Source organism: Callorhinchus milii, unplaced genomic scaffold, assembly GCF_018977255.1.
Source record: "Callorhinchus milii isolate IMCB2004 unplaced genomic scaffold, IMCB_Cmil_1.0 Scaffold3, whole genome shotgun sequence".
Taxonomy (NCBI): domain Eukaryota; kingdom Metazoa; phylum Chordata; class Chondrichthyes; order Chimaeriformes; family Callorhinchidae; genus Callorhinchus; species Callorhinchus milii.
Genome location: NW_024704744.1, coordinates 34131465 through 34155100, shown reverse-complemented (window position 1 = coordinate 34155100; position 23636 = coordinate 34131465). Strand labels below are relative to the sequence as shown.

At 38.4% G+C, this 23636-nt stretch overlaps 1 protein-coding gene across 1 annotated transcript in view; it reads right to left on the bottom strand.

The window, feature by feature from the left end:
* Positions 1 to 23636, bottom strand: part of man1a1 (mannosidase, alpha, class 1A, member 1) — a 217086-nt gene that overhangs the window by 14889 nt on the left and 178561 nt on the right. The window contains exons 6-7 of the mRNA XM_007899660.2: positions 2671 to 2794; positions 1635 to 1728 (exon numbers count right to left, since the gene is read on the bottom strand). Coding sequence (XP_007897851.1) covers positions 1635 to 1728; positions 2671 to 2794 — 218 coding nt within the window. The remainder of the gene's footprint in view (positions 1 to 1634; positions 1729 to 2670; positions 2795 to 23636) is intronic.

Below are 23636 nucleotides of genomic sequence, written 5' to 3'. Positions count from 1 at the left end.
TGATCACTGCTTCTGCAATGAGGGTGTTGATTGATGAGGGGTATTATAATTAGTCAGCTCATCTAAGCTAGGAAGTTAAAGATACAGCTAAGGTCCACTTCTGTTTTATTATCCCCTGATCAATACACTTCTGTGTGAAGTGATTGAGAACAGAATCAATGCTGGGTTTAGATTCTCCCCCCCACCCACACACAAAAAACTCTATTCAAATATCCTGTCAACGTTCATTGTCTAGGCTCACACGACACAAGACAAATGGTCATTTGAAGAAATATGAGAGAGATTCTAATGCCTCAAAAATGAAATGGCGATAAGAGAAAAAGACTGATGATTTTTAATATCAGCAGTAGTCAGTATGTTGGCTTTACATCAACCAAGTGTTCTTTTAATAAAGTTTATTAATAATGTTTGGGGATGACAGAATGCCTCAGTACTGGTAATGGATCACTAATGCAATCTATGTACCGCATTCAAATACAGTATACATCTGTACAATGCCTTTCAACTAAAAGAAAAAATCCTCAAAGTTCTTTCCTGAATAAAATTAGTTAGAAATTAAGCCAATGCTGTTATGTAGGCAAACACAGCAGGCAATTTATGCAGCACCAACCCATACCTACCCATAGCTGCTTACCACATCACCATGAGGAGGAAACATGGAGTTTAGTCAGGCGTAGGACTGAAACATAAATATTGTGCAATGTGGCAAGTTTCAGTAGCTCTTCAAGTGTTTACTAGCTGCTTCCTAAATTTTGTAGGAGTCCAGTATACAAAACTGGAAACAGTCTGTAACACACAATCTCATGGGCTCACTCAAGTGCTGACCCTAACAAACAGTGTAATGATAATAATAATCCTTGCATTTGACATAGAGCCTTATCACTTCTTCTAGACATCTCAAAGCGCTTCACAGAATATACTGTAAAGTGAATTGACTGTATATTTGTGGACAAAATGTGGCTATCAACAGGAAGGCTGAGGAAAACCACAGCAGTTTTAGATTGCCTATTACAACAGGAACTTGAACTTCATAGAGTATGCACATGGACTGATAACTGTCAAATATAATTTAATACAGATAAATGGAATGTAGTATATGTAGAAAATTAAGAATGGGAAGTGTGTACTCCTTGGATGGGATAGAACTTGCCAAGGGGAAAGCTGAAAAGAGATATATGTGTGTTAGTTGACTCATCACTTACTAAAACAAAATATCATAAGACAGCAATAAATAAGGCAAACAGGATTATAATGGGACGTCCACCCGACATGAACTGCGGTATACAAATGTAATTTTGTTGTTGTTATATTGCAAAATTAGTTAAATTGGACTAGACATCATACTGAGCTATATAATATTCTGGTCTGGTCACACCTGAAGTGCATACAATTCTGGTCACTGAATATAAACTTTGTCTGTGGATAAATACTTAATGAGGAATAATTTCCCTTTTGTTAGAATAAACTATGAGGAAATTGTTTTGTAGATGGAACTAATCTTAATCACAATTTCTGCTTGGTTTTTTAAAAAAAAATGATCAGGAAGTTCAGCTTTGCATCAGAGTATTTTTTAATAAAAGTTAAGAATATTCTTAATTGGAATCGAATTGAAACATTGCCAAAATCTAACTTACGTTGACCCCATTGACCACTGTTAGGGTTCAAGTAGTTTGGGTACAATCCTTGAGGTTTATCCAGACGATTCAAAACTTTCCGAATGCTCTGCATCTGTCAAAACAGCCCAAATTATTGCATTTTTAAGTAAAATAAATATTTGCCTTCTTACGATAAAAACAATCCAATTCAATTTGAAAATCAAACCAAGAAACCAAAGTTTCTGATTGACAAAACTTATTTAACTTGATTTTACCAAATTATCTCTTTGTTCTATTTATAGCTTCTTTGTTTTATCTGACTCATGATTGGATGACACAAATATAACTAATTTGGAATGAATGGAAAAAATACCATTCATCAAACACAAACAAAGCCTAAAGGAAAGGAAGCAACTTGTTGTCACTGGGAACACTCAGCAAGTCAAGCAGCATCTATGGAGAGAGGAAAGTGATTTAAGGTTTCTGGCCGGTAATCTTTCTTAAGAACGAAAGGTCATTGATCTGAAACGTTAGATCACTTTCCTCTCTCCATAGATGCTGCTTGACCTGCTTAGTGTTCCCAGCGACTTCTGCTTTTATTTCAGATCTCCAGCATCTGGAGTATTTTACCTTTTGGAAACAGATTGTTGTTTTATTGTGTATTATTCTTTGACTGAAAGCCATGTTTCTGTATTAGATTCAGAACCAAATAGATGTGCAAATGGTTTGATACTCCCAACAATGTACCCATATGCAGTGAACATGATCCATTAAATTCAGTTCACAGACTAGGTTGTGCCACCAAAGTAAGCCCTAAATGGGAAGTTATGATCATCTACATGGGTATTATATAATGTATACATCATATAAATTGTGGTTGGAACTACACTTTTGACACAGGGAATGGAATTGAAAAAGGAACTGTGTTTATATGTGTACATCTACTATCTTTCCCAACTGTTTTATGGAAAAGGTTTTACGTTTTTCAAAATGGTATAAAACTATTAATATTCCTGTAATCAATTATTATTATAAAATAGATATAAAAATAAATATGGGCAATATCGTGACTTACCTTTTCCGCAAATACTGGATTTCCAGAGAGACGACTTAAATGCATAAACTCAAGATGCAAGGTACCAAATTCAGCCAAGATACTGCTACCTCCTGATGCCCAAGGCCAGTTCCGACCAAGTCCACTGTAAACATATTTCAGTGTGGGAAGGTAAGTGTTGTCAAAATAATAATAAAATAAAAATCATTGCATTTGAAATAGTACTTCATCAAAATTTCTCAAAGTGTTTCACAGGACTTTTACTGTGAAGTGCAGTGACTGTATTTTGTAAGTAATTATGCAAGGATACAAAATATTCAAATGTCTCCATTAAATATACACTAAATTCTACTTTAAATATATGCCTTTTTATTTAGTCAAAATAAGTCAAATTCTCAAAAGCCCTTTCACAGACAGCTAAGATGGACCTTTCCTAAAGCTGAAGAAAAACATGCTTACCAGGATTGCCTGACAAGAGAATTATATTTGCATTTTAATTATAATTTGTGGATTACTGCCAAATAATGTAGAGTTTTGGTTTGCAAATCTTATCCAATGCTATTCATAGCAGATCCCTTTGAAATTGCAACTCATCTGCTATTCCACCCAATTTGGTGACATCTGCAAATGGAGACATCTTTGACAAATATCAGGCTACAAATCATTCACAACAATTATAATAATAGTGGTGTCAATAGTGATCTCTGTAGCATACTACCCGAACCACTGAGGGGGAGAAAAATCAAACTGCACATGAAATTAAATACATTATCGGGGTGGAGTAAGATAAACAATCAGAAGACAGAGAACATTGCTTCTAGGACTCTAATATGAGAACTGAATGGTGGCTGAACAGTGAGCAGCTAACCATCCAAAATCATGGCCTTCAGTGAAAAGAGATTACCCTACAGGCCACCAACAGGAATTCTAAACGGATAAAATCAAAGTGCTGAATGTAGGAAGGAATATATAACATAAAAAAGATATTAATCATTGCTTGAGATATAATGGTTCTCACTTGATGAAACATTTGAAAGAGATTCTCATAATTTTACAGTAAACTGTAATGACTTCTTATTTGTACATGAAGGAGGCAGGCAATCAACAAACAGTCATGAAGTGAATAACCAATTTTATCCGGGGGTTGTTGGCTAGGAGAAACACCCTTCTCTTTTCAAATAGTTCCATGGTTCTTCAATATCCACCTGAACAGGCACACGTGGGACCTCAGTTTAAAATCTCATATGAACAATGGTACCTCTGACACTGCTGGGCTACTTTGGGATCCAACACACAACATTCACATACTGGATTTGTTAAAGTGACAACTGATGGCAGGTTTTGATCTAAGGCTATAATTCATGAAATAGTTCCTTTGAATGTCATGGTCAAGTGCATGCAAAATATTTAATGATAGGTGTTAGAGTTGGTGAAGAATGTCTGGAATCATTACAGGGTGGATATCTAACCCCAGTGTTCTCTTGTGAACAACTGCATTACTGCTATGAAAAAGATAAGCTCCAACACTGGAGCCCAACCAGACTTGTTCAATTGCTAGATACAGCAATAAATAGAGCATTTGCTCCTGCTGTGAGAAAGCTCCAGGAATCCAGGAGGTCTGTACAACTTCACAGCAGGTGGCAGAATGAGTAAGCCACCTAAAGAGTCTAAAGAGGTGGATACTAATTGGAGGTCCAATTTCAATAGCCTGCATCAAGGGATTTTTTAAAATTGGAATAATAGAGCAAAAGTAACTTTCCTACTCAGTAGGAGATACTAATAATCCTTGCATTTGATATAGTGCCTGATCATGTCTTCGAGACGTCTCAATGAGCTTCACAGAACATACTGTAAAGTAAATTGACTTTATATTCTGTGGGCGAAACGCGGCAGCCAATTGTGCACAGCAGTGTCCCACAAATCGTCGTGGATTGAGATGCACCTTAATGGCATTCTAATTAAGTTTAATTCAAATTAAGTTTACATGACTCTTCTGAGAAAACATCAGAGGTTTCTATGAGATTTCAGCAAGCACGATTAAGTTGTTACTGTCGACCAATGAAGATAAAGCACTAGAGAGCTCGGACCATAACATACTGAAATGGCTATACCATTAGAGACTCTGAATTACTGTAAAATATATTTTTCTATATTAACAGTTTTTGCATTGCAATCAACAACATGTGATAACTTGTCGGTGGTATAGTCGAAATTGTGTTTGAAATTAATTAGCAAAATTTGTCTTTGGTTTTAAGAGAGTAAATTGATGTTCATGTAGAGGACAGGAAGGAAAGGGAAAACACATCAAATGCAACTTGCACCATCTGCACTAAAGAGTGTAAAGAGCTGGATAGTAATTGGAAACTAATTGGATAGTTCTTTCAATGAGCCGGCACAAGCATGATGGGCCGAATGGCTTCATTCTTTGCTGTAACATTCTATGATTTTATGCAAATTGCATTAAAAAATGGACCATACAGGGCTGTTTCATGCCTTTCCTATTGAGTTACATTTCAGCTGTTTCTCCCCACATTCTTCAATAGATTGAACAAATCACAGGAACAAATTTTAAACCATGTCCTGATCATGTCTTGAAATGTAACCATACCACTCACCAGTGTTAACTGGTTACATCACACAGCATGAAGCACATCACACTGTGATTAGCAGTCGTGGCAAAGTGGTGGAGTGCATGAGAATCAAGACTCTTCCTGCTTGTGGGGGGACAGGAACATAGTAACAACAACAACAAAATTATATTTGTGCAGTGCCTTTCACGTCAGGAGGACGTCCCAAGGCACTGGATAGACAGAGTTACGGACCCGAGCTGAGGGTCGGGGTGGGGGAGGAGGGAGGGCAGAGGGGGAAGCAGGGAGATTGAAAGCTCGGTCGAAGAGGAGGGTCTTGAGGTGGATCTTGAAGGTGGCGAGGAAGGGGGCGAGACGGAGGGATGGAGTTCCAGAGGGTGGGTGCAGAGTGGTGGAAGGCCCGCCCGTCGACAGTGGGGCAAGCAAGGCGGAGGACGTAAAGCAGGCCGGAGCCCACTGAGAGGAGGGAGCAAACAGGGTGGTAGGGTGGTAACAGGAGGAAAACATTCAATCTATCAATCCTGCTTTGACATTTTATTAGATCACGGCAATTCTTCCTTTACTTCCCCTTTCTCCATATTGGAGAAAATAACCTTCCTTCCCAAGGACTGCTCTCCCTCTGGTTTAAGCATCCGAATTGACTCTAAATCAACAACAACTTGCATTTATATAGTGCTCTTCATGCAGGTAGTGTCATTGCACTTAACCACCGTTGGTGTGGCTTGATGCTGAGTTGGACAAGAGAGGGGAGGTAACCGAAGGCATGGTTGAAGAGGAAAGTCTTCAGGTGTGATTTAAGACAGGCAAAGAGCGGACAACTCAGAGCAAAGAGTTTCAGAGATTTGGAACATCAATGGCTTTCTGAGGATTTCATTCCATATTTATAATATAATCCTGTTTGTGATTAAATGTTTTCTGATCTCACTTCTAGCTAATTTAGCTGTCATTTTTAAGATTACATCCCCTTGTTTTTGGATCTTTCTACCAGAGGGAAGAGTTATCCATTATTAATCACGTCAATTATCTTCATTATTTCAAACACTTGAGTCAGATCACCTCTTAAATTCCTAAAATCTAAGCAATATAATCCAAGTCTATCCAGTCGCTCAATCATAGCTAAACCAGCTAATAACCGAATGAATCGACACTGGATGTCTTCTGAGGAGAGTAAAATCATTGCTGTGGTTGGACACGCACAAGTGAACACAAATCTCTAAGTGAAGTCTGACCGGCACTCTCATACAACTGCAGCAGCACTTACTTGCTTCTCTATTCCAGCCCTCTTGTTAAAATGCTCAGCATCTCATTAGCTCTATTGATTGCTTTCTATATCAGAGAGGTAGCTTTTAAAAAAATCTTGGATTGCTAAATCCCTCTGTTTATCTACCCTCCAAGTTCTTGCCCGTTTAAAATATATCAGTCTTAAGGCGCAGTTCAAATGTAATTTTGTATTGTAATCTATAGACAAAGTGAACAATCTCACACTTTACACAAAATATTGAGATAATTTGAACTCTATCTGCCATGGTTCCATCCACTCACTTCATTTATAATCACCTAATTATAATAATTAGCCTAATAATCGCCTAATTATCGCCTAATAATAATACCTCCAAAAAACAAAACAATAATAAATTGATCATTTCAAACCATGACTGTTTGTGGGACACTGCTGTGCGCAATTGGCTGCTGCGTTTCACCCACAAATATACAATCAATTCACTTTACAGTCTATTCTGTGAAGCGCTTTGAGATGTTGAGAAATGTGAAAAGCGCTATATCAAATGCATATTATCATCTTTGCCCCTCTGCAATTTTCTGCTCTCTTCCTCACCTGCAGCCCTTTATAGGTGTACACAAGATGGAAAAATAACATAATTCCAACCTCATAAAAAGCCAGTTAGTCATTTTAGTGTAAGAGCCAGTCAGTGGGCAAAAAGCAAACAAGTGAACCAAAAGCATTCAGAGCGAATTGTGTTCATGTTGCAACTGCATTATTACTGAATCTGCACTATAAAGAAGAAGTTTGTAACAATTTGGGACTGCTTATCAAAATTCAGCAGGAATCTTTCTTAGGGCAAAACAGAAAATATCCTTATTGAATATGGTGCTTCAAACATCTTCTGTAGAAAAAACATCCGTATTAAAGGGCATCTGCTTTCAGCACTTTTTAAATTATAGAAGAAACTCCTTTTAAAAGTAGGTTTCACTCATGTTTAATTCATTCAAAGTAAAATACCACAAAGTACCATTCCAACACATTTTCATCCTCTGAAATCCTGATTCAAGAACACAATTTAAAGATATGGCAACATTTCACCAACAGATGGCACCCATAGTCAACAATGCCTCGTCCTGCATTGACACCATACATCTAATGCGAATTCCATACGGTATCAATACAAAATATAGTTTAAATATCTATCAAATCCTTACATTGATGTAGTAGAAACTTTTCACATCAGAACATCTCAAGTGGCCATATATTTTTGTAAGCAAATGCAGCAGCTGACATAGCCCAGCCTTTTGGGTTGTAGATTTGAGCCCTGTTCCCACTGAAAAGGGAATGAACCACAACAACAAAATTACTTTTATATAATGCCTTTCATGTCGGGAGGACAAACCAAGGATGCTAATACTTGTGGTCAGCTATATTTAAATGAACTTTCAGACTTTAAAAACAAGTTTATTTTTTTAAAAATGGGATCCAATCATTAAGCTTTTTATTATAACTCAAAGGAACTGTACTCCGTCTTAACATTGAAAACCTAATCAGTGTTAGCTACTGGCGAGGAGTTCATCCTATTCTCTGGAAAAATGGTGAAGATAAGACAATCACTACATTGCCAGAAGCAATATCTATTAATTCCAGCGATGTAAAGCAGGAAGATGGATAAAGAACAATCTCATTTTATTCCTGCAAATAGGTTAAACCAAGTGACCAATCATCATAAACGGTTGTGCATTTCACGCACAAAATATTATCCCTGCCTGTAATCATCACAGCTTAAAATGTGTCATAAGAAGCCAGAAACCTCTCAAGCTAAACGTTTTTAAACAACAGCTTCCAATGTGATAGTATCGCTGTGGAGAAGGGGGCGTAGAGTCAATTGGAGGAAGACACATTTAACAAAATCTTGGATGTGTTACAGTGATGGTTCCTAGCAGAATGTTGTTGAAACACAGAGAACTGCTGGCTGAAACTGCTGAGCCAAATGAAGAGGAACACTTCCCAAGGAGCCCAGTTTAACTATCACAACACACAGATTCTGACATACAGTGACTTTTGCAGTGTTAACTAGATTTCCAATGAGGATTTCAGTCCGAGTGAGAGCCTGCTCTTTAAATCATAATTATCTGGTGATTCTGCATTGCTACTATGCGGTGGTACTATTAATGTATTCGAGCAATGCTCTGCTTAGGTTATCTTGCTGTGGTGCAAGGTGCTCTGAATACTTGCTCTTGGTATGTGTGTTTACTATTCACTGGTCAGACACGCTTTGGACTTCCAATTTCCTTCCAGCATAAGGCATACTGAAAATATATGAAGCAAAGCAACAAATCCACTTAATGAGAATTTTTCTTTTAACCAAGATAACGGCAGGTAAGTAGTACAATAAACCTCTGGAAAAATATTACAAGACAATCATTAAAAAAACTCACAAGATTATGTTGCAACACACACTACTGGTTTTAAGCAACTTCAATACTCACAAATAATTTTCCCAGGTCCACTGTTTAGACATTGCTTCGCATTGGGATTCAAGTGCTATAAAATTACCAGCTGCAGACAAACAATTACTAGGGGTGTGAAACATTCATGAAAGGATGTTCTTTATTTTTTATGTGGTACGCAGTAGATTAAAAGCAAGATAATTTGGAACTAATTGACTACCACTTTAGAATAGTAGAGCAGAACCCAGCTAGAACGTGGTTGTTGGGGTCCATAAATCCATAACTCACCTTATAATGGGGTGAATTCACTCAAGATTTTCTGCATTGTGGAAGTTACCGATCACATGAGTAGGTCAGCAGATTGCCGACAAAGAACCTCCGTTATAAAGTCAAGATTAAACGAGTCCAAGATCCTTGTCCTAACTTTTATATCCCTCTATGGTCTTGCACCACCCTATTTCTGCAACTTCCTCAAACCTTACCAACCCATCTTTCCCTCCACTCAGGGGGCACCAGCCTGTTTCACGTACCCTGCCCCACAACTGGTGGTTGGGATTTCAGCGTATCTACCCCACCCTATGGGTCTCCATCCTGGAGTCCCTTCGACTCGCCTCTTCAAGTCATGAAGATGGTGCATTAATGTCCAGTCTCGCGGTAGCCCCATTGGATCCAATCCTTGTCTGTGCTGAATTTGCTGGTTTCAGCTGAGACTGAATTGGGACAATAATTGGTCCCGGCCTTCCCGGGGTTTCGAGCAATTTCGAGCAAACACTTTTGGTCGGCCAACAAAATAATTCTTGAATATTTCTCAGTTTCTGCCATACATCAAGAAATATTGAATCAAGAAAAAAAAATCTGGAAACAAGACACTGATTTAAAACAGACTCACCTAGACAAGAGTGAATGTTCAACGGGCTACCTCTGGATGGCCTCGAGGGCCACTTATGGCCCGCAAGCCATGGGTTGACCACCACTGGTTTAGAGGGTAAAGGCAGCTGTGAATACTGGTTCTGATTCCTCCTATCTACAGATAGTGAATGTGTGGGGCAGCTAGGTAAGGAAAGGTCAGGTTAGCTGTGACACCCTCTACAGTCAAGTGGCCTAGTAATACTCACTACCAAGGCTCACAGACGAACACAGATAGGGTACTGACTGGCAACTCGCACACATGGAATTGACCCCCTGCATGATAAGACTGGGCAGTGGATGTAGAGAGAGAAATTAGAAAAATAATCAGATACAATGAATTATGAAAAGAATCCAGTCTTGAGACTTGCTTCCTTCCACTGATTTATGCATAAAAAACTGCTATTAATGAAAGTCTAAAACATATTTTTCAATCACAATAGTCATTTGTGGCAAAGTATTCCACACGTTCTAACAATCTGTGTGAGAGCATTTCTTCTAACCACATCCTTAACTTTTCCAGTGATATTCCTGACCTTAGACTCCCTGGTTATCTATTTACCAACCAACATCTGTTCCCTGTTGCAATTCTCTGCTTATGGTAAAGAGCATTCACTACACACAACAGAGGCTGTGTGGGTTGCTGAGTGCCCGGGATGCCAGTTGGTATGAAAACATCACCAAATGTATTTGATACAATGTCAATTGCATTTGAGTAGACGCTTGGGCAAATCTATATTTACCCACTTTTGATTCTTGCCAAGGACAAATAAAACTTCAGCCTGAATAAATGCCTTATGTTTTGAAAGGAACTGAAATGCAACTGCTAAACCTGCAAATAAAGATTATATAAGTAGCTCTTCTTAGAAGTCTTATTAACTTGATATTTTGTTCCATCTCTAAATACACCCATAACACCCATAGTGTTGCCATTTTAATGTTTTGTCATACTTTGATATTGAATAGTTCAATTGGTCTGTAGCGGTCAGCACGCGAGTGTTTGATCTGACGATCATGACGGTCTAAAAGTTCTCTCCTGGTGATATATAATTGGACTCCCACGTGCTCAGTGAGGGTTGTGCCTTTGATGTTATTTGTGGTTCAGCTTTTCAAACTGTGAAGAGATGGACTCGCTGGGCAGCAATGATGTTACTATACTCTGTGTGTGTGTCTGTATATTATTCTAACATCTGCAGAAATTATTTTATTGCAGAGATTTCTTGGTCTTATTATTTGTCGATTATTGTGAAGGCTTGGTTCCATTTAATGCAGTGAATGCTGGTTCATCCCTTAGGATAAGAAATTTTCAAACAAGCCAGACACACAAACTGAATGATATACAAGGCAAAAGCCACAGAATTACCGAAATTTATGGCACAGAAGGAGTCCAATTCGGTCCATCGTCTGTGCTGGCTACTCGAGAGCAATCTTTTCAATCCCATTTACCTGTCGTTTCCCCATATCCCTGTAGCTGACTCTTTTCAAGGTATTTAGCTATTTCTCTCTTGAAGGCCAATAAGGGCACCCACTTCGGCACCCAACACTTCCTCGCGTCTGGCTCTGACTCCCTCAATCTTCTTGGCCTCTCTCTCTCGCCAACTCACTGAACCAATATATAGCCTTGGTGTTTGTTTATTCCTCCCTCACATTTGGTCCACAACTAAGACTTTTTTTTTGCTTTGCTAATTAATATGCTAACTAACATTTGTTATATCACCTGCCTATGTCCTTAACTCATAGCCGGTGCAGACAAAATCCTCATTGGGACAAAATCCCAGTCGTCTTCAGACTTGACTTTTCAAATGTCCTGTTCACCCCTTCCCGGCTCCACTCATCCACAAATTCCAGCTCATCCAAAACGCCCTAATCTGTACGTTTATATGCACGAAATGTCACGTGCCCATCACCCAGACCTTGCCAAGCTCCTCTCAATCCCAGGGATCAATTTCAAGATCCTCACAAAATTACTCCACACCATTGTACCTGCCTATCTCTGATCTTCTCTAACCTTTCCTACCCACCCCTTCTGCTCGGCAAACTCAGACTTCCTTCATGTTAGCGATCTCTCCTCTCCACCACTGATGATGAGCCTTTAGCTATTAAGCCCCACTCTGGAACTTTCTTCTCTAACTCCTCTATCCTGCACCCTTCTCTATCAGCCTTCAAAAGCCACCTAAAAACTTTAACTGTGTCTGTTACCTTCTTCCCTTCTTGGAGCCCAGTAATGCCTTGTAAAGTACAAATAAAGATGTTACTCCACATGAAAGGCACCATACAAATCCAGGCTGTGGTCTATCCAGGTTTATGTGGAAGAGGGTAGGGGAAGAAGAGAAAACAACCTGTTGAAAAGCCTCATTTTACATACAACACAGTTGGAGTATCACATAAGTACGACATAGTGGGAAAATAAATTTCTTAAAGGAGAGACACTTCTTTGGAAAGCACTATCAGTCTAGGTCATTGGTTCCCAAACTCGGTTCAGCGTGGCCGTGGCTGTGAGATGGTTTCAGGAGAGCAGAGACGCACTGGCAGCGGCCGGAATTGTAAGGATTACGGAAGCCAAGTAGACTACGGAAGCCTGAGGTGTGGATGAGAAAGGTGAGTTTCCATGAATCAGTGCAAGGTATTTCAGGGCAGCGTTTTTGTAGGGTTGAATTAGTGATAGACAACATGGAGTGCCCGAGGCACCAGGCACAGGAGATCATTCTACATTAATAATAATAATCCTTGTGTTTGATATAGCGCCTTATCACATCTTCGAGACGTCTCAAAGTGCTTCACAGAATATTCTGTAAAGTGAATTGACTGTATATTTGGGGGTGAAAGGCGACAGCCAATTGCGCACAGCAGTGTTCCACAAACGGTCGTGGATTGAGTGACCAAATCATTTATTTATTTATTTATTTTAAAGGGAAAAGCAAATCTTACAATTAACTAACAACCGTGTTCCTACTTATTGCTAGATAAACAGAGGCGTGTGGAGTAAGGAAATTTGCCCAATGTATCGCCCTGCCGGGAATTGAACCCATAGCCTCCCACTTGCAAGGCGAGTCCTCTAACCACAGAGCTACAGGACTCTTAAGTGCTCTAATCACTAAGCTAGGAGGACATTCTATAGAGGACAGAGCTGGACCTTTTGATAAGCTCCCGATGAGTACCCCCAGAGAAGACAGAACTCGCTGAGCTCTGATCTACCCAAGAATACTGACGACCACATCTCGCCCAAAGCCAGGCTCACAGTAACTTGCAATACAGTTCGTCCAAGTACTCCATCAGGCAACACAATTCCAGGGAATGCCTGCGGAACAGTGACAATCTGGCCAGAGCTGAGGGCTAGTGCTTTCCCAGCGGCCATGCCTTGCTGCCCATCAATGAAGCCCGAGTTGGGGGGGCCTCAGTCAGACCTAATCTTATGGGGGCCTTGAGCTCAGAAGGTTTAAGGGATCTTGGTCCAGATCAACTAATCCGAACACGTGTGGAACACATGGAGAATGAAGAAGAGGGTAATACTGATGTCTAATGTGCATTCTCTAACACAACAGATGCTTAATATTCTGTATAGTTCAGCAGTTTTTTTATTTTTCTACCTATAAACATTCCTGAATAAAAATTAAGCCCCAATTTTAAGTGCATAGTCTCTTCGATAATGTAAAACTGAATACAACACACCAGTCTATTCCTGAGCTCCCCTGACACAAATGGCCATTTACGCCAAGAACGGTATAAATTCTTCTCACTTTTCTGGTGCACTGCCAGATCAGGTTTCTCCATTGATTTTACTAGATGTAAACTAGCATCTTGGGGAAAGCTTATGAGAATAGTGTGATTAGAACAATTCAAATCAGTTCGTATTTATAGCAGACGGTTAATTGATAGAGATAACGCTGCTAAAAATCGTGAAAGCAGAATGAAAATGTGAAATGGATAAGAAAATGGTGACATAAGCCTGGTAAGGGAGAAAATCACTTGTTAAAGACCTTACAGTGGAGTTGTAGGAATATGGAGTTTCTGGAACTGGAGTCTGTGTTTGGAGATCTAACACAAGGTCATTGTAAATGTAAAGAATAGCTATGGGCCATAGAATAGATGTGTTCTCTTCTCACATCTATTGCTCATTAGATCTCCTTCAGTTCTTACTCCTTCAGTACTTCACACCAATGACCTTGTTAGTAATTAAATCATGGACAAATTTGGTATTTAAACAAATTGGTAACAGAATTCTGATTTTGAAAAGAGGCAAAACAAGCAAAAATGCTCGTCAAATTAATTCCGTAAAACTAAGCTTCTGCAAAACCTTCTCAGAGTTGAAATAGACTGGTATTTCTAAGCACGATCAGAATTTAACATCCCAACAAAATAAGCTTCAAAGTGTTTGAAATGTTAATGAAAGACCAACAGCTGCATTGGAAAACTGCCCGAAGTACCTTGTGAAGCATCCACAATTGTGGGTTTACCATTTAAAAGGCATTCATACAGGAATCAATCCATTCTCTTTTAGGCACGCTATAGGCACATTATAAAATGACTCTTTTGACACCTGAAATCCAGCAAGCAGTTATTTCGAGCAGGGATTTGCAGCAAAAACAAAATTAGGGATAGGGAAAAAAAGAATTTCACAGAGCTAACAGTTTGTAACACATTATAATGATTAAAGAAAATAATAATATAATTATTATTAAAGAAAATAACAAATCATATAATCATAGAATAATACAGCACAGAAGGAGGCCATTCGGTCCATCATGTCTGAGCCGGCTCTTTGAAAAGAGATATTCAAATCAATCCCACTCCCCTGCTTTCTCTCCATTGCCCTGCAAACTTGTCCTTCCAAAACAATTATCTAATAATATAACACCATAACAATTAAACTTACACTTGAAGAGGAACAGTATTAAAGGGAACAGGGAAAAAACGGAATTAGGATTAGAGTAGATAGCGCCAGCAGAGGAGCTAGCACCAGCACAGGTTCGATGGACTAAATGGCTTCCTTCTGTGACTTGTACACAATACTCTCAGTATCCAATACTTATTTTTAGCTTTCTTGATTCATTTGTTCATTCTATCTAAAATTGTTCCTAAATTTTTCATTCTCAAGTTATATTATTAAAAGGCAGCTAAACCTTACCTGGGATTGTTTGGAGTAAAATCCTGAAACTATCAATATCATTCAAATCCAACTCATAGTTTCTTAACAAGGCTATTGTTTTGTTTTTTAGTGAGTGAAAAGGGCAGTGTTAGCTATGTTCCCAGTAAGCCCCACACTTAAAAAAAACTGCTCATTTCAATCTTTACTGAAAATAGCTTTGCATTAACTGATCACCACCTGAGACCATCTGGCATACACAACAGATTAATGTAGCATGGAAGGCGTGTCAGTGTTCATTTTGGTCGCCTCAAAAAGATAAGCAACATCCAGAAAAACTAGCATAATCTCGGAGAGGCTACTCAAAATAAAGGTTAAAGAAAAAGTCACAATTATCAAAGTAAGGAATTTTCCTTTATGATAATTTTCTGCTGCAGGAAATTCTGAACAATTTACCAGTTCCTGTTCGTACCCTTGCTTCAGCAATACAGCTACTGATTTTTGATGCGCAATAAAAATAAATGCTTTTGACGCTGCAGTTGCTCAACATCAAAAGATACCTTTAAATTTAATTAGAAGCTAATTTATTGAGTTTAATGCTTTGTAAAGAGTAAATATAAGGTGCAGTTTAGTGAGCCTGTAAAGTCCTTGAGGAAACATTCAACACAAGCTCCTAAACCTCTCATCAATAAAATTAAACCATGGCACTTACAAACACATTTTTAGATAGAAGCAAAGCAATTGTGACTCTGGGGAGCTATTTTGCAACTATTTCTTTTATAAGGTATCACATTTTCATTGTAGATATTTAATTCAAAAATTGGAATGAGGATACATTAACTTTAAGAGGAAATGTAAAATGTCTCAAGAGACCATTTTTTATTGCTTTCATGGAAACACAGATAGGAGTCCTTTGGAGTATTGGTTAGAGCATTTGCCTCGCAAGCAAGAGGACCTGGGTTTGATTCATGGGCAGGGAGAAACCTTAGGTAAATTTTCTCACTCCACACGCCTCTGTTTACCTAGCAGTAAATTGGGACCTGCTTGTTAAAGTTGATTGGCAGGTTGCTTTCTGGGGGTAATAATCCCATCAAAAAATAAATAATAATGTGTAACTCAATCTACAGGACGCTGCTGTGCACAATTGACTGCCGCATTTCGCCCACAAAATATACAGTCAATTCACTCTACAGTATATTCTGTGAAGCACTTTGAGACGTCTTAACAACATGATAAGGCGCTATATCAAATGCAAGGATAATTATTTCTAAAGTCAGTATTACATCAAGTTCCCATCCAAACACAGGAATCTGTGATTTCAAGTTAACTCAAACTGTGCTGACAATGCCAAGTCCAAAGTGATACTCCACTAAGAATATATTTTTGCAAGTAATAATCTTTTTGAAGACTTCTTACCTTATGTCCATCTGCCACAAGCAAAGACAGATTTATAATAAAATAAACATAGTGATGAGATTCATTTTTCTACAACATAATAGGCCTCTGATATGCCAGAGTGGTGAGTCAGATCACCTGACCAAGATGGCTCACACAATACTTTTTAAATAGTCTTTGTGGAAGCATTCCCCTTAAAACCCAGGTCTATTTTACATATCCAGTACTCTATAAGTAGAAACAATGTTCTGATCTCTACTCTTACTTTCAACTTAATTGCAAATATGTCTGCACTTTTCTATTGGCCCGGGTCACGACTAACATTAAAATACAGTAGAATGAAGCCACATTAGAATGAGGCCACATTACATGCTGAGTCGAGGGGAACTAAGGCAGCAAAGGATTCCCCTGTGATCATTTTGCTAATGCTATACAATACAATTTTATTTACACTTATGCTTTTCATGTCAGGGGGACGTCCCAAAGAGCTTGATATTCTGGACGGTCTCTGGTGCTGAGGATATGTTATGAGGGGTGGGAAAGGAAAGATGACTGAAAGCACAGTCAAAGAGATCCGTTTTGAGGCATACCTTGAAAAAGGGAAGGAATCAGAGAGCCCTATGAATGGAGTCCAGAGAGCAGGTGCTGTGGATAAATGTCCATTTGCAAATTGTATTGGATATACCTGAATCTCACTCTTGATACCTCCCTTGCCAATTGTGTCCACTCCTTTCCTATAGATGATTAACTTTGTTCCTTTGTCTTGAGTTTCACAGGTGCTTGTCACTTTCCCCAGAGCCAATTATTCACGTGTAGTAGTATTAGCTGCCAAGCCTGATCTTATCTACACGTGATACCCGCATGAATCGATCACCATGAATCGTTGGATAATGTTTAGCAGCAAGAATTCCAACTGATCTTCCCTCTTTCACCTGAGGTGAAATGCAGCACACCTACTGCCCCCCCCCACCGGCTGAGGACAGCTAAACCAGAGTCTTTACTCATTTCTTTTCTCATGTAGTAATTTACTCATTTCATTTTGCAGAGGCAAAGTTGATAAAATAAGCAGAACTGATATCCAGGTGAGAGATACAACAAAGGATCCTGAATGTTGCTTGTATCCAACTAGCAATGTCCTATAAAAGTCCAATATTTAGGATCATTTATTTCCCCATAATGCCAGCTACAACTTCAGCTCCAGATTTCTTATAGCAGCAGCACAAATACAAAAAAAGACCTTAAAGATTTACTGCCTGTGTTACTTCACATTTCATATTTTTTGGCTGGTGAAATGTTTGTGCATCGTGGAGCATTTCAAATGCCATTGTCTTTCACAACCGGAACGGTGGTCACACAACTATGATGTAATTCAACTTCTTAAAAGGTATTTTTAAATCTTCAAATAAGCTGCTGTTTCATTATGCTGCATAATGGCATTCAACATGTCAGCAAACCAGTTCATATTTTCTACCTGGAGCTTGAGTAAATATTTTACCAGCTAAAAAATATTTCTGATGAAGAAAGTAATTTCGCTCTTGCATAAATTGCTGATGTAAATATAGAATACCAATGAATTGAACTGAATAAATAAGCAGGACAGGAGAGAAATGCTGGTTGTTTGAATTTATCATTGAATTTATCATTATCAAGCCAAAGGAATGTAGTGACTTGCCAGATAGAGTGTGGACTTTTGTTTGAATTCATTCACAATGAAAAGTACTACTTGGCATCATTCCAAATGCAAAGTCTGTTTCCTGGAGGACCACAGATAGGCAATGACTGCAGAATGGAGGAGGAGAGTTGAAAATAACATTGACAAGGGCATGTGCAGAGAATGATATCATATTGGTTGTTGGTACGAGGTGGGGGGGGGGCTAAAGGTTGTAAAAATAAATCATTCTGTGAGTGGGCTGGCATAATAAATGTTGAGAGCTTGCAATCCGAGAAACATTAACACACTTACATACTCCAATACAGAATCCTCTGACTTTAAAGGAAATAAAAACACAATATATTTTAAATTATGGTGTTTTTCTAATATAGAGGTATGAAGCTATAGAGGTTAAAGTAGTTGGGTGGTAATACACTTTGATGGAGATGTCAATATGTATTAAAAAAACAAATGATGCAATATTGGACGAGGAGATCAATGAAAGAGAAAAGCAGAGACGCAAAAAAGACTCAGAAAAGAGGCATGTAGGGGAAAAAAAGAAGCCAGGTGGGGTGGTGAACGAGATGGGTGGAAGCCAGTGACCAAGAGAAAGAACTAGGCCAGCGATCGAGAGAGGGAACGAACAAGCAAGACAAAGAAGCTAACCAGTGAGCTAGGCAGAAGATTGAGAATTCAGATAGAGAAGTTAAGAAAGAAAGCAGCGAGTGAGCAATAAAAAAAACAGGAAAAATGAAGTAAGCAAGCTACAAGGGACAGAAATTTCAGTTGCATTACACATACAAACTTCGACCGTGAGTGATTACAATGGGAAATTTCCTTTAGTGACTGAAATTTCAGCCCAAAGATTGGGAAAACTGTATAAATATCTGTAATAGTGGGATGCCAGGAACTGGGGTGATCAGTGGGTGGATATTCCACCAAATAGCACCATAAGACTTAGCAAAAGTCACAAATGGAATAAATTTAGAGTTATCACTTCAAGACACTGAGAAAATTCTACTGCTGACCAGGACATGCTTCACCAAGTTTATTTGCCAAAAATTGCAAGTTAATGTTGCATGGCATTACAGGGCAGCTTTATGAAAAATACCACTATCTTTGTCGTATAAGAGTTAATATCTCAAGAGAGATCGAGAGAATTGAAAATGCATTAGTGATTATAGAAACCAGTGAACATTTACTATTTTCAAAGTGCCTTCACCCGTGGCTGAGCCAGTGGAAAATCTCTCCATTAGTGAATTACTGCATATTTAGATGGCAATGGGTTCTTAAAAAATTTCCACTAAAACTGTTACCAAATGAGCTTCAGAAATATGTGGCAGCTACTTAAAATTGCTCAAGTGCAATAAACCCAGAAATGGCTAAAAGCTGAATCTCTGTGTTATGCCAAAGTCGGAAAATTCAAACAAAAGAAATTGATTAACACGTAAAGAAACAAACTAAATGTTAATTTAATGCTGGAAGAAGTGACATCAGCGGTAACCTGTTGACCCATGTTCTAACCAGCTACTCAGTGCAGGAAGTGGATGTCTCTCACTTCTGGTTAGTACAGATCCACAGGACACCAGATTGATAAACAAACCCTAAATGAAAAGGGTGGACATTAAAACAGGGTTTTAGGTTGCCCTGTTCATTAACCTGGCTCAATTGGTAGAACTTCAGATGAGACTTTAAACTGAGGCCTTTCCTTCTTGTTCAGGTGGACGTTAAAGATCTCACAGCACTATTTTAAAAAAAAAGGGAGTTTCTTCCAGTGGCCTGAGTAACGATCTCCCAGTAAAATTGGTCATTCACTTAACGGCTGTTTGTGGGACATTTCTGTGCACAACTTGTCTGCGCATTCGCCCAGAAACCGCACATTGACTCCATTTTACAGTGCATCCTGTGAAGCACTTTGAGACATACTCCCAATGTGCAAGTGCTATACCAAATGAAAGGATCATTATTTATTACCCTCTATTTGTGGAAACAAGGGTTCTCTTTGGTTCCTCAACACCATCTGTCTTCCCCCTAGTTTAAATAATCTTGGCATTAAAAAAGGACTTGCTATTTTGTGTGTGTATGTGTGGTGGTGGGGGGAGATCTTGGAAATTATTGTTCTTGTATGGGAGTTAGCAGCCTACCATTCTTTAAGACCTTTATTGTGTAATGCGCGCAATCATTTACATTCTCATTTGAAAACTGCATCATTTTTNATTGAATAGATCTGCCCTGATCTGATTTAACAAACACAGACATACACATGATGATGTATATTACCTAATATCCAGTCACTCCTACGTCCTTCAGTGCAAAGAAGACTAATTAAAAATGAAATTAGTCCTGTTTCTTGTGGCAAGTCATTGCTTGTCTTCTGAAATTAGTTAATTACTTTTTGTATTGTTTTCATTTAGATGGATGAACTGCATCCAAACTTTGTAATATCCATCAGAATGGATCAACGCTCGTGGTTCCTCCCATGTGCAACAAGGATCCTCTGATCACGCTCACTCTCTCTCTGGCTTGCAAGTTAAGTACTGGCACATTTCATAATTTCTTCATAATATTTTTACTCCATTTTTATTAAAGTGATTTGAACAAAATGTATTCCTTCTGGGTCTTTATTTCCTCTTTAAGGAAGTGGCCAATTATAGGATTGCCCTTACATCTTAAAGTGCAGGCAGAATGATCTAGAATTTCATGAGTGTGGAATGAAACATCTCTGATTTGACAACCCTTTAAATGCTGCATCCTTTTATGGGAGACCTAAATTTATCCCTGCTGGTGACACCCGCTTTATTCTCTTTTCTTACTGTGTGGGTGTTTAATCTGACCTGGTGTAGTACCTTCACAGATTTCTTTGTTAATATTTTTACACTCCATTTAGAAATTATTCTTCTGGTACTTTTTTTATTTCCTGACACTTATTGTAATTCCATTATTCTTTTTGTTTTAAAACAATCAAGATCAAATTCCACACAGTACAGGGAATAAGTACCAATAATTAATTGTGCTTACCATTTAAATGCATTCAACTATTTCACATTTCTCATGTTTTAATTTACATTTTAAAAAACGTTTGAAGCCAAATCTCATAATTTTATGACCATGAATTTAGATTTAAAAATGAAGATTATAGAAAACATATATAATCTGTGCTGTCACTATATCTGTAATGTGCATAAAGGAAAATATATTTTAAAAATTCATGCTGGTAATGTGTACCATGGAAACCAACTAAGAGAGGTTAATAAGCTCAACAGTGTGTGGGAGCTTAATTAATATATAATGATATTGTCATGAAACTAGGGCAGCTACTTGTAATGTTAAAATAGAGGAATTACTGAAACTATTCTGTGCTGATAAGTTTACTTGGAATCAGCATTCAATACTTTAACAACAAATACAAAAGTGGTGAACCAGCACAAAAACACACTGAACTACACAAGAATAGTTTTACAGTCCTCGCTTATTACATGAACCATGTGTTCTATAACTCACTGTACTTGAAAAATGGAAATAGTGGGTTAAAAGAAAACACTCACAAGCAACAGGCCAATTATAGGATTGCCCTTACATCTTAAAGTGCAGGCAGAATTAATTTATGCACAGGCAACACAAACGACATATTACGTGAGAAAAAGAGCTTTGGAACAAAGTGCGCTTCCTATCGGAAGCTTCATATATTTCCGTAAGAAATCTTCTCTGGTGAGTACCTGAGTTGCAGTGGAGTTCTTGCAGGTCAGCAAGAGGTTCCTTTAGATTTTACACCCAGAAGCACTCTTACATTTACACTGCTGTTTTTCTGATGAACCCTTTTTCTCAAACTCCATGGTCTTTCAATTACAATTTGCCACTTTTAATTAAGAAACATCAATTAGTATTGTTCCATTAAGTAGACAATAGAGAATGTGACTGAAATCCAAAGGTCTACTGGAATATCTTTAGTGACTAAAGTTTCTATAAAAAGGATTAAGTGCATGTCTTAATGATTTTGTTTGATAAGCATACTGGTGGTAACTGCGTATTGTTCAGTAATTCATCAATTGATAACATAACATGAATTTCAATTGTTCCTTTTCCAAATATTGCTAAAAGGAGAAATATAGAAAACCCCTTGAAGTACCATAGGATTTGTCAGAAACGTATCTTGAATGATGCCTTTGAACTCCTTTGCTTCTGAACTGCAATTCGAGTGAAAAACAACATGCTGTGAAGTGACTGCTAGGGACAAACAATCAGCTAGCTCCAGTGCTGCTACTACTTCTAAATCAATCTCTTCAAAACATTCAGCGCAGCAAGCACTCAACCAGAGCTCGGCACTCCTCTCATTTTATAATTTTTAATGGCTCAGCTATTTTGTCATCAGTGATTCTCGACAGCGAGTTTTGGAAGTTATTTGACTGTGGGTGACACTACAGTTGAGTTCAACCCTATCCATATAATATACACTCACACACATCCCTTCCAGTAGTTGGCATTGGATAGTGTGATCTGAAGTGGAACATAAGAACATAAGAACATATGAATTAGGAGCAGGAGTAGGCCATTCGGCCCCTCGGGCCTGCCCCGCCATTCAATAAGATCATGGCTGATCTTCTGACCTAACTTTAATTACCTGCCCTATCCCCATATCCCCTAATCCCCCTATTTTTTAAAAATCTATCAGTCTCAGCCTTGACGTCTGCTGATTTACAGTGGTGATGCCTTTAACTGTACAGTGTTCATTTAAATAGCATCTTTCATGTCAGGAGATGGTTTAAGAAAGTAAATACATACCTAAGTGAGGTTAGTGTAGGTTTTCTTCTACAATATCTTTTCCAGATGGAGTTTCCTTAGTGAAGCTGTTACACTCTTTGACGTACAGTGGGTAATAGTGGTTTATACACCGACTCTCACACAGAAGTTATTCTTTTTTTAACAACGATAGGCCTGCATAACCAGAATCCAAGCAGAATCATGCAATGATAGCCCACAATAAGCAAGATGTTTGAACACACTGTTGCCTTTTCAGAATTTTTATGATTTTTCCACCATTCAACAACAAGATTACATTTGTATAGCGCCTTTCACGTTGAGAGGACTTCCCAAGAACCTGGACAGCATTTCAGACCCAAGCTGGGGTCAGGGAGGGAGAAGGGAGGGGAGGGGGGGTGATTGATGGCTTGATCGAAGAGGAGGGTCTGAGCAGAAGGAATAAATTCAAAATCAATTGCAGGTGTAATTTTCTCTTCCACAACAGAAGCAGTTATGGGGCAGTATCAAGCTCCCACCAGGTCTATTCTAAATAATATAACAATTTAATGAGCTTTAAAATTCTAGCACACATGGTCAGAATCTTGCATGGTCAATACATTTTGTCACTGTGTTCAAAAAATGTAAGCCACTTTCTGATTGTACTTTATGCTGAGAACATCTTAAGGAGGACATTTTTTTCTGTAAAAATGCAGTGGCACAAATTGATTGCGACTGCTCAATAATTGTCTCCGAAAAGCGTAGAATCTCAGTGCATTCACTGTAAGTAGGTTTTATTATCTAACTAAAGTACGAACAGAAAAGGTGTATTTTTATTGCCAATGTGTTCACAGAATTAATGACCCAAGGTACTCACAGGTCAACTAAGTGTACAAAATGCTGAGCTATTTGCAAGTGTGAAATCCAGGATACTTATATGCTGTCTGATGTGCTT